Genomic DNA, 13,734 nt, shown 5'->3' with positions numbered 1-13,734 from the left:
GATTTTCTGCTTTAAACTGGAATATATGAGTCCGCACTGCAAAAAAACGTCCTGGGAGAAACATAATCAGATCCTGGGATAAAGGGACAGTGTGCAAGGGCCTGGTTTTGAAATCGAGCAGATTTAATGGTTACAGATAGTGAAATCTGGACCGCGGATAACGAAAACCAAAGCACAGATACTGAGTTTCATTAAGCAGTTCGCTGGTATTGGAAGCTGACCGCTTGTGGATCTGGTGAGACCAAGAAGCTATAAACCCAATGGGTTGCTGTGAGTGTTCTAGGCTGTCTGCTCATGTTCCAGAAGCATTCTCTCCTGACGTTTCACCCACCTCTGTGGCAGGCATCCTCCGAGGTTGTGAGGTCTGTTGGAAACTAGGCAAGTGGGGTTTATATATCTGTGGGATGTCCAGCGTGAGAGAAAGAACTCTTGTCTGGGTTGCTGTGAGTTTTCTGGGCTATCTGGCCATGTTCCAGAAGCATTCTCTCCTGACGTTTCACCCACATCTATGGCAGGCATCCTCCGAGGTTGTGTTGGAAACTAGGCAAGTGGGGTTGATATATCTGTGGGATGTCCAGCGTGGGAGAAAGAACTCTTGTCTGGGTTGCTGTGAGTTTTCCGGGCTGTCTGGCCATGTTCCAGAAGCATTCCCTCCTGACGTTTCTTCCACATCTATGGCAGGCATCCTCAGAGGTTGTGAGGTCTGTTGGAAACTAGGCAATCTGTGGAATGATGTCCAGGGTGGCAGAAAGAACTCTGGTCTGCTTGAGGCAAGTGAGAATGTTTCCATTGGCCATCTTGATTAGCATTTAATGGCCTTGTAGTTTCAAAGCCTGGCTGGTTGCTCCCTGGGAGAATCCTTTGTTGGGAGGTGTTAGTTGGCCCTGACTGTTTCCTGTCTGGAATTCCCCTGTTTTCTGAGTGTTCCTATTTATTTACTGTCCTCATTTCAGAGTTTTTTAATACTGGTAGCCAGGTTGTGTTCATTTTCATGCTTTCCTCCTTTCTGTTGAGATTGTCCACATGCTTGTGGATTTCAATGGCTTCTCTGTGTGGTCTGACATGGTGGTTGTGAGAGCGGTCCAGCATTTCTGTGTTTTCAAATAATATCCTGTGTCCAGGTTTGTTCATCAGGTGCTCTGCTATATGGCTGACTTCAAGGAACATAAGAGGCACTGCAGACTAATTCAATCAGAGAAGTCAGCCATAGCAGAGCACCCGATGAACCAACCTGGACACAGCATAATAAAGTTTAGTTGTTGTTGTGATACATAATGAGATTAGTACACAGCAAACAAGATCACTATGCTGGCTTTTGTATTCGATCATGTGGGCATGCGTACTCAGCAGCAGAGTAGCAAAGCGCAAGGTCAGATGTCTTCCCTGTGTCTAGTTGTGATCCCCAGGTTGTACCATATTATAAAGTAACTAGCCGTTCCCTGCCATGCATTGCTGTGGCCCAATCTGTGTATATGTGCTTTGTGTGTGTATATGTGTGTATATATTTGTGTATATGTGTATATAAGTGTATATGTGTATTTATGCCCATGTATTTTAATGTTGTATTAATTTATTTTTTGGCTTTTAAAATCTTTTCTGGTGTGTTTTTCAGTGTTTTTATGAGTGATGGTCACTCGTTGGCCTGGTAGGCGTATTGTGTCCAAATTTTGTGTTAATTCGCCCAGTGGTTTTTGAGTTATGTTAATCCCACAAACGAACATTACATTTTAATTTACAGTATATAGATTATAAGGTGCTGTTTTCCACAATGTCCACGCGAGGGCAGCACAGAGGCGCTTTCCTACTTATTCTTCTCTTTTCCTTTGGTGAGAAATATAATACACTTTACTTTATAATACGGAAGTGCTGTTTTCCACGGTGTCCACGTGGTGGCAGCACAGAGGCGCCCTCCACGACTCGAAGGTGCACTTCCCGATATGGCCACTTGATGGCGGCAAAGGATTACAGAACAGAATCTCAAGGCAAGTGCAACTATTCCAGTGTACGCAAGAGGGCGACAAAGGGAAAAGCCAGGAGGGCTTCACCTGCCATATCATTGATATCATTCAGCCATGGTTATATTCTCTCTCTCTCTCTACTTTAAATATATATATGGCATTACAGTAATTTTGTATATCTATATCTATATCATCTATATTTTCAGTATATCTATACATATAATAAAAGTCAAAGTTTGTATGCGGCGGAAGTGTGGCGGTGTATGTGCCGGCTTTCTGATTGGCTGTCCCTGTGGTGCTATTTGCATATGGTCTCTGATTGGCCGGGTTCAACAGGAGCCCCTGGTGGAGAAAAGGGTTCATGACAGAAACGGAGACATGAGAGAAGGAAATTTGCATATGGTCTCTGATTGGCCAGCCTCAAATCCAAAGAGAGGAAAGGAAAAGGCCAGGGGCAGCCTCAGAAAATTACCAATACAGACCAAACTTGGCACACAGAGCCCCCATGACCCACTCTACATCCTACTGCAGTTTGGAGGATGAACCATGGATGATGGGACTTGCAGTACCATCACTCACATTCTGAGACCGCTGTTAACCTCATCCAATGACTGATCAGGACCAAACTTGGCACATAGATCTTTCATGACCCACTTTACGTCCTGGTGTGGTTTGACCAGGGATGGACCATGGATTATGGGACTTGCAGTACCTTTGCTCAATTCTTGAGACCACTGCAACCCTCATCCAATTACCGATAGGGACCAAACTTGGCACACTGAGTCTCCATGACGCACTCTACATCCTGGTGTGGTTTGGAGGAGGATGCACCATGGACGATGGGACTTACAATACCTGCACTCCCTTCCTAAGACCATTACAACTGCCAACAGTGATGGATCAGGACCACAATTTACACAGAGAGCCCGCATGACCCACTCTACATCCTGGTGCGGTTTGGAAGAATTTGACAATGGATGATGGGACTTGCAGTCACTTCACTCACTTCCTGAGACCACTGAGACCCTCGTCAATGACTGATCAAGACCAAACTTGGCACACAGAGTCCCCATGACCCACTCTACATCCTGGTGCACTTTCGAGGAGGACAGACCATGGATGATGGGACTTCAAGTACCTCCACTCCCTTCCCAAGACTGCTGCAACCCTTACTAATGTCCGATCAAGACCACACTTGGCACACAGAGCCCCCATGACCCACTCTATATCCTGCTGCTGTTTGTAGGAGGATGGGCCATGGATTATGGGACTTCAAGTACCTTCACTTACTTCCTGAAAATAATGCAGCCGTTATCCAAAGACCAATAAAGACCAAACTTGGCGTACAGAACCACCATTACCCACTTTCTCTAATAACCCGGGCAACGCCGGGTCCCCAAGCTAGTATATATATAACCATGGCTGAATGATTATTATATATGATGTGGCAGGTGAACCCCTCACGGCAAGTGCTTTGATTGTGCTTTTCCTGCCTGGCATAAAGGGGGTTGGACTAGATGTCCCCTGAGGTCCCTTCTTCCAACTCTCTGACTCTCCCCTTCTTCGCCTCTCCCATCCCTTCCTGCTGCCCATTGCTTCTCATTGACTCGGACGCGCATGCGCATCTCTTTCCTATTCCCGATGGCTTTTTTTTTTAGTTGCCATCTGCGCAGGCGCGGCTCCCCCACCTCCTTCCTCCTCGCCGCGCGCGCATGTTCCCCCTTTCCCCTCCTGGACTGCGCATGCGCGTTTCCCTCACCCGCCCGGGCTGTTGTTGGGGGCGGACTCGGGTTCCCGCTTCCGGTGTGGTGTCATGGTGGCCTGTGGGCTGTGATGGCTGAGGAGGAGGAAGGGAGGGCGAGGGGAAACAGAAGAAGGAGCGGCGGAGGCAGCTGAAGACGAGGAGGAGGAGGGACCAGGCCTGAGAGGGGACATGGCGGCCCACAAGCCGGTGGAGTGGGTGCAGGCCGTGGTCAGTCGCTTCGACGAACAGGTGAGGGGAGAGACCCGGTGTGGAGCCATATTGGAATCTCAGGGAAGGATGGGAGGGAGGGATATGGTCTGGGGAAGGCCTTTGTGGGGAAAGGGAAAGGGAAGGACTGGGCATACAGTATAGACCAGGCATGGGCCAACTTGGGCCTACCTTCCAAGGGTTTTGGACTTCAACTCCCACCGCTTAAGCGGCTGAGGGTGAAAAGCAAAGGGCCTGAGGCTCTTAGGAATGGTGGGAGTTGAAGTCCAAAACCCTTGGAAGGTAGGCCCAAGTTGGCCCATCCCTACTGTATACAGTATGGTCTTGAGAACGCTTTGGTGGGAAAAAAGATTACGAGTCTCTTATTACTTCATCGCATAGCACTGCCTGAACATCAAGCAAAAACTGGGTGCTACAAACAATATCATACGAAAGCTGACTGGCACAACCTGGGGATCACAACCAGATGCAGTGAAGACACCTGCCCTTGTGCTGTGCTTATGTATTTATCTATCGTGTCATCAGCAACCATTGTATCACAATTCTAACACAGCAAAACAAACACACAGATTAAAAAGAAAAAGGAAAAAAAAACCACACAGATTTTGCAAATTTGATATTGAGTTAAATGTCCTTTGACCAGTTGGAGTGCCTCTGGATTCTATGTGATTTATTTATTTGTCGTGTCAGGATAACCAGTCAAATTATTTTACTTTTCTAACACAACAAAGCAAACAAACAGACAAAATACAACATGTGTGAGTTTGGTAGTTGATTAAATGTCCTTTGACCAGTATCTGGCCACTTGGAGTGCCTCGGGTTGCCGCAAGAAGGTCCCCCATTGTGCATGTGGCAGGGCTCAAGGTGCATTGCAGCAGGTGGTCAGTGGTTTGCTCTTCTCCACACTCGCATGTCGTGGATTCCACTTTGTAGCCCCATTTCTTGAGGTTGGCTCTGCATCTCGTGGTGCCAGAGCGCAATCTGTTCAGCACCTTCCAAGTCGCGCAGTCTTCTGAGTGCCCAGCGGGGAGTCTCTCATCTGGTATCAGCCATGAATTGAGGTGCTGGGTTTGGGCCTGCCACTTTTGGGCTCTCACTTGCTGGGGTGTTCCAGCGAGTGTCTCTGTAGATCTAAGAAAACTATGCCTTGATCTAAGTCGTTGACATGCTGGCTGATACCCAAACAGGGGATGAGCTGGAGATGTCTCTGCCTTGGTCCTTTCACTATTGGCTGCTACTTCTCAGCGGATGTCAGGTGGTGCAATACCGGCTAAGCAATGTAATTTCTCCAGTGGTGTAGGGCGCAGACACCCTGTGATAATGCGGCATGTCTCATTAAGAGCCACATCCACTGTTTTAGTGTGGTGAGATGTGTTCCACACTGGGCATGCATACTCAGCAGCAGAGTAGCACAGCGCAAGGGCAGATGTCTTCACTGTATCTGGTTGTGATCCCCAGGTTGTGCCAGTCAGCTTTCGTATGATGTTGTTTCTAGCGCCCACTTTTTGTTTGATGTTCAGGCAGTGCTCTGACCTACAAGAAACACTGCGCTGTGCTACTCTGCTGCTGAGTATGCATGCCCAGTGTGGAACACATCTCACCACGCTAAAACAGTGGATGTGGCTCTTAATGAGACATGCCATATTATCACAGGGTGTCTGCGCCCTACACCACTGGAGAAATTACACTGCTTATGCGGTATTTCACCACCTGACATCCACCAATAGTGAAAGGACCAAGGCAGAGACATCTCCAGCTCATCCCCTCTTTGGGTATCAGCCAGCACGCCAACGACTTAAATCTAGAAATAGTTTTCTAAGATCTACAGAGACACTCGCTGGAACACCTCAGCAAGCGAGAGTCCAAAAGTGGCAGGCTCAAACCCAGAACCTCAACCAGTGGCTGATACCAAATGAGAAACACCCTGGGCACACAGAAGACTGGGTGACTTGGAAGGCGCTGAACAGACTGCGCTCTGGCACCACGAGATGCAGAGCCAACCTTCAGAAATGGGGCCACAAAGTGGAATCCACAACACGCGAGAGTACAGAAGAGCAAACCACTGACCACCTGCTGCAATGCAACCTGAGCCCTGCCACATGCACAATGGAGGACCTTCTTGCAGCAACACCAGAGGCACTCCAAGTGGCCAGATACTGGTCAAAGGACATTTAAGCAACTACCAAACTCACACATATTGTATTTTATCTGTTTGTTTGCTTTGTTCTGTTAGAAAAGTAAAATAATTTGACTGGTTATCCTGACACGACAAATAAATAAATCACATAGAATCCTAGAGTTGGAAGAGACCTCCTGGGCCATCCAGTCCAACCCCATTCTGCCAAGAAGCAGGAAAATTGCATTCAAAGCACCTCCAACAGATGCCCATCCAGCCTCTGTTTAAAAGCTTCCAAAGAAAGCGCCTCCACCACACTCCAGAGCACAGAGTTCCACTGCTGAACAACTCTCACAGTCAGGAAGTTCTTCCTAATGTTCAGGTGGAATCTCCTTTCTTGTATTTTGAAGCCATTTCTCCATTGCATCCTAGTCTCCAGGGCAGCAGAGAACAAGCTCCCTCTCTCCTTCCTGTGACTTCCTCTCACATATTTATACATTATTATTATTATTATTATTATTATTATTATTATTAAGAGCAGTGTTTCTCAACCTTCCTAATGCCGCGACCCCTTAGTACAGGTCCTCATGTTGTGGTGACCCCCAACCATAACGTTACTTTAGTTGCTACTTCATAACTGTAATTTTGCTACTGTTATGAATTGTAATGTAAATATCTGAAATGCAGGATGTATTTTCAGTCACTGGACCAAATTTGGCACAAATATCCGATATGCCCAAAATTTGAATACTGGTGGGGTTGGGGGTGATTAATTTTGTCATTTGGTAATGCTGGAGTTGTTGGGATTTATAGTTCACCTTAAATCAAAGACCCTTCTGAACTCCATCAATGATGGAATTGAATCAAACATGGCGCACAGAATTCCCGTGACCAAGAGAAAATACTGGGATGGTCTGGTGGATATTGACCTTGAGTTTTGGAGTTGTAGTTCATCTACATCCAGAGAACACTGTGGACCTAAGCAATGATGGATCTGGATCAAACTTGGCACAAATACTCAATATACCTAAATGTGAACACTGGTAGAGTTTGGAGAAAATAGACCTTGCCATTTGGGAGTTGTAGTTGTTGGGACTTATAGTTCATCCACAATGAAATAGCATTCTGAACCCCACCAATGATAGAATTGGACCAAACTTTTCACACAGAACCCCAATGACAAACAGAAAATATTATGTTTTCTGATGGTCTTTGATGACCCCCTCTGACACCCCCTCATCTCTCTAATCTGTTAAGATCATTTTGAAGTCTGCTCCTGTCTTCTGGAGTATTGGCTATCCCTCCCAATAACACTAGAGAAGGAATCTACTTTTATTTATTTATTATCACTAGCTGTACCACCACACATTGCTGTGGCCAACCTTCCTCTTGCTCTCCTTTCTTTCTCTCTTTCTCTCCTTCCTTCCTTCCTTCCCTCCCTCTTTCCTTCCTTCCTTCCCCTTTTTTCTTTCCTTCTCTCCTTCCATCCATCCATCCTTCTCTTCCTCTCCCCTTCCTCTCTCCCCTTTACTTTCTCTTCCCCTTTCTCCCTTTTCTTCCTTATCTACCTATTCTTGGACTGCAACTCCCAGTAGTCCTCCTGATCGAACTACCTACCTATCTATCTCCATCTAATCTATCTATCTATCTGGAGGATTGCTGGGAGTTGCAGTCCAGAAATTGGAAATATGCAGGAATTGGGATGCTCTCAAAGAAATCCACAGAGAAGAAAGCCTGCATCTTGGAAGCAGTACATTTGGATCCTCCTCCTCTCCTAAAGGGCCTGGTTAGGGGGTGGTGGGAGCTGTAGTCCAGAAGAAAGTGTGGATATGCTATTGTGTGTTTTGTTTGTCGGGGAGTCATTTTTGCACATGCACTGTAGCATCTTTTTGCTTTTTTGGCTTTTAAAGTCCCTTCTGCTGTGTTTTTCAGTGTTTTTATGAGTGATGGTCACTCATTGGCCTGATAGGTGTGTTGTGTCCAAATTTGGTGTCAGTTTGTGCAGTGGTTTTTTGAGCTATGTTAATCCCACAAATGAACATTACATTTTATTTATATAGACTAGCTGTCCCCTGCCATCCATTACTGTGGCCCAGTTTGGAGATCTGGAAAATAAAGTAATGAGAAAGTGTTCGTTTTTAATATATGTAATTTCTTTATGTTTGCCGGTAAACAGTATTTCTTGTTCTTTTTTTGTCAGTGTTGATGTGAAGATTGTCTGGTTTGCCTACTCTGGAACATGCAACATATAATTGTCCTTCTTCATTGGTCCCTTTCAAATCTATTGGGGGGGACGGGACTTAGGGCGGCTTACATCCGGCACAATTTGATGCCTCTACATATAAATAATACATACAATAATTACATATAAATGATACAGTAAGATTAATTAAAATTAATTTAAAATAAAAAGTACATTAATAAAAACTACAATAATACTGGCTGTCCAGTCTTATGTAGAAATGAATTCAGTGAGCACAACACAATCAGAAGCTTATCCATAGTCCATTTTTTGTAACATTATCATCATTGCCATTGTCAGTTATCTACCAGCTACCCAAAGGTCTGGCTCCATAACCATGTTTTCAGTTTCATCCTGAAGGCAAGGAAGGATGTTATTGACCTGATTTCTCTGGGGAGCGAGTTCCACAGGCGGGGGGCCACCACCGAGAAGACCCTGTCCTTCGTCCCCACCAGGCGTGATTGCTCCAAAGGCGGGGCCGAGAGCAGGGCCTCCCCACAAGATTTTAAACTTTGAGGTGGGACGTAGAGGGAGATAGGTTTGGACAGGTAAGCTGGGCTGGAGCCGTATAGGGCTTTATAGGTCAAAAGCAGCACTTTGAATTGTGCTCGGAATTGGACAGACAAAGAAATATTTATTTATTTACCATATTTATATACCGCCTTTCTCAGCCCAAAGGCGGTTTACATTTGACAATTCGTATTGTGCCAAATGTATAAAATACAATTAAAACCATTAGCATATAATAATAATAATAATTATTATTATAATCTTTATTTATACCCCGCAACCATAAGCCCAAAGATACAATACAGCAAAATAAAATACAAAATGCAAACAACAAAAAGCAACCAAAATTACATTACAATAAATACATATAGTATCAGAATAAACAAAGCAAAATAGCAATATAAAATCAGACACAATGGGCGGGCCACATGGACAATGGAAAATGATAAAACCCTGGATGAGGTAGAAGTAGAAAAAGTGCATTTGAGAGAAGCCCGAAAGGATGAACAGTGGGGTTAGGCTCTCAGGTTAGGATGGGAGAAAGTGCATCATAGGGGCAACGTGTAGGTGGAACAAGCAGAAATGGGGTGAATGGTCACTCCAAAGGCACATCGGAAGAGCCAAGTTTTCAGATCTTTCTTAAAGGCTGCTAGGGTCATAAAAAGTCAATAGAAACATAAATCCTCAGCGTCTCCTTACTGAAATCACTATTCAATCACATCCTCAGTTGTTCCGTGGTCTAGCATTGCTACATTGCATTTGCAAATGCCCGCTCAAAAAGCCAGGTTTTAACCTTTTGTGGCATGTTAAGAGGGAGGTGGCCAATCTAATATCCCTTGGAAGGGCGTTCCACAGCCGAGGGGCCATCACTCAGAAGGCCCTGTCTCTCGTTCCCATCAAATGCATTTGAGACGGAGGTGGGATTGAGAGCAGCCCCCCCCCCACCAGACGATCTTAAAGTCCTAGATGGTTCATAAGGGGATTCGTTTGGACAGGTAAGCTGGACTTCAAATAAGGACTTTAAATTTGGTCTCTGCCTCCTTCAGAATTCTAGGGTTTGTAATCTGGTGAGGCTGTTAAAGGCTCCTCCCTAAACTACAATAGCAACAACAACAATAACTACTTTATTTTTTGGAGATCCTGGTGCGTTAAACTGCTGAGCTGTTGAACTTGTTGACCAAAAGGTCAGCGGTTTGAATCTGGGGAGCGGCGTGAGCTCCCGCTGTCAGCCCCAGCTTCTGCCGACCTAGCAGTTTGAAAACATGCAAATGTGAGTAGATCAATAGGTACCGCTCCGGTGGGAAGGTAACGCTGCTCCATGTAGTCATGCCGTCCACAAGACCTTGGAGGTGTCTACAGACAACACTGGCTCTTCAGCTTAGAAATGGAGGTGAATACCAACCTCCAGAATCAGACATGATTGGACTTAATAGCAAGGGAAAACCTTTACCTTTATTTTATTTTTATACCCTGCCTCCATCCTGTGTCTGAGGCACAGGAGCATCAGAAGCTGCCTCTCAATGAGTCATAGAATCATAGAGTTGGAAGCGACCTGGTGGGCCATCCAGTCAACCCCCTGTGAAGAAGCAGGAAAATTGCATTCAAAGCACCCCCAACAGATGGCTATCTGTTTAGCCTCTGTTTAAAAGCCTCCAAAGAAGGAGCCTCCACCACACTGCGGGGCAGAGAGTTCCACTGCTGAACGGCTCTCACAGTCAGGAAGTTCTTCCTAATGTTCAGGTGGAATCTCCTTTCTTGTAGTTTGAAGTCATTGTTCCATTGCGTCCTAGTCTCCAGGGCAGCAGAAAGGGAGCTTTTTCCCTCCTCCCTATGATTTCCTCTCACATGGCTATCATGTCTCCTCTCAGCCTTCTGTACTTCAGGCTAAACATGTCCACCTTGTTAAGCCGCTCCTCATAGGGCGTCTTAAAGAGATGTCCACCAGTCAGACCCTGTTGGCCATCTAGACTGGTTTTGTCTTACTGGAAGCAGTGGCTCTTCATGGTTTTGGGCAGGATTTGTTTCTGAAGATCATTGATATACTTTGGAGGTCTCCTGGTGAAGTATGAACCAGGTCTGACTCCACTTAGCTTCTAAAAATGCACTGCGGTGACTTTGATGAATCTAGTTATATGGCTCTTTCTACAGTGCCATATAAAGTCCAGATTATCTGCTTTGAATGGGATTATATGACAGTGTAAACCAGGGGTCCACAAACTTTTTAAACCAAGGGTCAGGTGGGTTATCTGATTTGATAATCTGGGTCATGTGGTAGTGTAGAAGGGGCCTCCATCTCCATCTAAGCAGGATTTTTCTCTGGATAATGAGGTCCTGCTCTTGGGAAAGGGATGATGGAAGGGTACAAGGTACTGCATGAGTGTTTCTCACTGGCCCCCTCTAGGCTGCTTTATAAAATCCAGATTATTTGCTTTGAACTGGGTTATATGGCAGTATAGACTCAGATAATCCACTTCAAAGCAGATACCAACACTCTACCTCCTCTATCTTGTTCATGCCCAGCATTATTTTTTTAACTTTAATTACATTTGGCCCAGCCATAGATTTTAAATGTGTTTTGTGCTATTGTTCAATGTTTATGCTATTTATGTATGAGTTTTATTTTATTGCTTTGTACTAGTATTTGTATTTTGCTTTGTATTGTGATTGTTATTGCATGTATTGATGTATTGTGGGCTCGGCCTCATGTAAGCCGCACCGAGTCCCTTGGGAGATGGTAGCGGGGTATAAATAAATTATTATTATTATTATTATTATTATTATTATTATTATTATATGACAGTGTAGATCTAGCCACTGTTTGTGGTCTCCTTTCACAATTTAGGGATGCTCCCCAATCTATTTGTATGCTGAGATAAAAGGATCACAGTTCTTTGTGGAACTGATGTATTCACTGTCTCGCTTCTTGGACAGTTTGGTCTGCATGTTTTTGCTCTGAGCCCACGATGGAAGACAGCTACTTGTACCAATTATGTTTCAACTCATGGGAAGTAAGACAGAGGTGGATATTTCAAAGTGCAGATGCGTGTATGAAAGCAGATCTTCCAGTTCTTATGTGAGGGAATGAAGAAACTGAGGTGTCAGCCTTTGGGCCGGGTCATGTGTGTAGGCGTTACTTCTTGAATGAGGAGAAAAATGAGACTTTGCTTTGACCACTTGCTAACCCCCCCCCCCCCCCCCACTTATGAGTCAGTACATACATTTTTGTGTGGGGAAAGGAAATGCTTTTGCCGAATGCCTTGAAACTCATCTCTAGTGAGATGAATCCACTTTCCTTTTGCCTCCTCTCAGCTGGAGTGTTTTGGACAGAAAATGTCAACTGACTTGTGTGTGCGAAGGAGGAAATGAGATGATCTAGCTTGGTTTCCCTCCATTGGAATGGCTGGACGATGGATGGACGATGTGGGTATTTGTGGGTGAGGAAAGGGTTGAAAAACAGCTGGATGGAAAACCTGCAGTTCATCTCTGTGTGGGGAAAAAAGGTCTGTAGAGAAGAAGAGTTGATAATTGATTGCACCAAAGAGACTTGTGGCACTTTGGAGACCAATTACAGAATACATTATGCATCTTATTTATTTATTTATTTACAGAATTTATATTCCGCCCTTCTCACCCCACAGGGGACTCAAGGCAGGTTATAATGTGCATATACATGGCAAACATTCAATGCCATAGACACACAATATATAGACAGACACACAGAGGCTATTTAACATTCCAGCTTTTTCATGAGGGCATTCTGACCACCAAGGGAGCTGTTGCTTCACTGTCCGTTTGTGACACCGATGTAGTACTTCCTGATTCTTTGCATGCTTGCTGGAGATTTTTATGGTATTGTAAATTAGTTAAATTAGCCTCACTTCATACTCAGTACATACATTTCCTACTGATTTATCGTGTCATCAGCAACCATACCATTGTGTTACAATTCTAACAGAACAAAACAAACACACAGATTGTAGTGCCTCTGGTGTTTCCGCAAGAATGTCCTCCATTGTGCATGTGGCAGGGCTCAGGGTGCATTGCAGCAGGTGCTCAGTGGTTTGTTGTTCTCCGCACTCACATGCCGTGGATTCCACCCTGTAGCCCCATTTCTTAAGATTGGCTCTGCATCTCATGGTGCCAGAGCGCAGTCTGTTCAGCGCCTTCCAAGTCGCTCAGTCTTCTGTGTGCCCAGGAGGGAGTCTCTCATCTGGTATCACCCATGGATTGAGGTTCTGAGTTTGGGCCTGCCACTTTTGGACTCTCGCTTGCTGAGGTGTTCCAGCGAGAGTCTCTGTAGATCTAAGAAAACTATGTCTTGATTTAAGTCGTTGACGTGCTGGCTGATACCCAAACAGGAGATGAGCTGGAGATGTCTCTGCCTTGATCCTTTCACTATTGGCTGCTACTTCCTGGCGGATGTCAGGTGGTGCAATACCGGCTAAGCAGTGTAATTTCTCCAGTGGTGTGGGGCGCAGACACCCTGTGATAATGCGGCATGTCTCATTAAGAGCCACATCCACTGTTTTAGTGTGGTGAGATGTGTTCCAACTGGGCATGCATACTCAGCAGCAGAGTAGCATAGCGCAAGGGCAGATGTCTTCACTGTGTCTGGTTGTGATCCCCAGGTTGTGCCAGTCAGCTTTTGTATGATGTTGTTTCTAGCGCCCACTTTTTGCTTGATGTTCAGGCAGTGCTTCTTGTAGGTCAGAGAACGGTCCAGAGTGACTCCCAGGTATTTGGGTGTGCTGCAATGCTCCAGTGGGATTCCTTCCCAGGTAATCCTCAGAGCTCGGGATGCTTGTCTGTTCTTAAGGTGAAAGGCGCATGTCTGTGTTTTAGATGGATTAGGGATCAGTTGGTTTTCCCTGTAATAGGCAGTAAGAGCACCTAGAGCTTCAGAGAGCTTCTTTTCAACCATCTCAAAGCTCCCTGC

At 45.3% G+C, this 13,734-nt stretch overlaps 1 protein-coding gene across 2 annotated transcripts in view; it reads left to right on the top strand.

Moving 5' to 3' along the window:
• Positions 1-3,711: 3,711 nt before the first annotated feature.
• NF1 (neurofibromin 1) overlaps positions 3,712-13,734 on the top strand; it is a 252,287-nt gene continuing 242,264 nt past the window's right edge. For both annotated transcript variants that reach the window (XM_060757064.2, XM_060757062.2), the window contains exon 1: positions 3,712-3,951. In XM_060757064.2, the coding sequence (XP_060613047.2) occupies positions 3,892-3,951 (60 nt within the window). In that variant the 5' untranslated portion in view covers positions 3,712-3,891. The remainder of the gene's footprint in view (positions 3,952-13,734) is intronic.

This window comes from Anolis sagrei, chromosome 11 (assembly GCF_037176765.1).
Source record: "Anolis sagrei isolate rAnoSag1 chromosome 11, rAnoSag1.mat, whole genome shotgun sequence".
In the NCBI taxonomy this organism is placed as follows: Eukaryota; Metazoa; Chordata; class Lepidosauria; order Squamata; family Dactyloidae; genus Anolis; species Anolis sagrei.
Note: the sequence above shows the minus strand (reverse complement) of the source record. Positions and strands in the feature narration are given on the sequence as shown.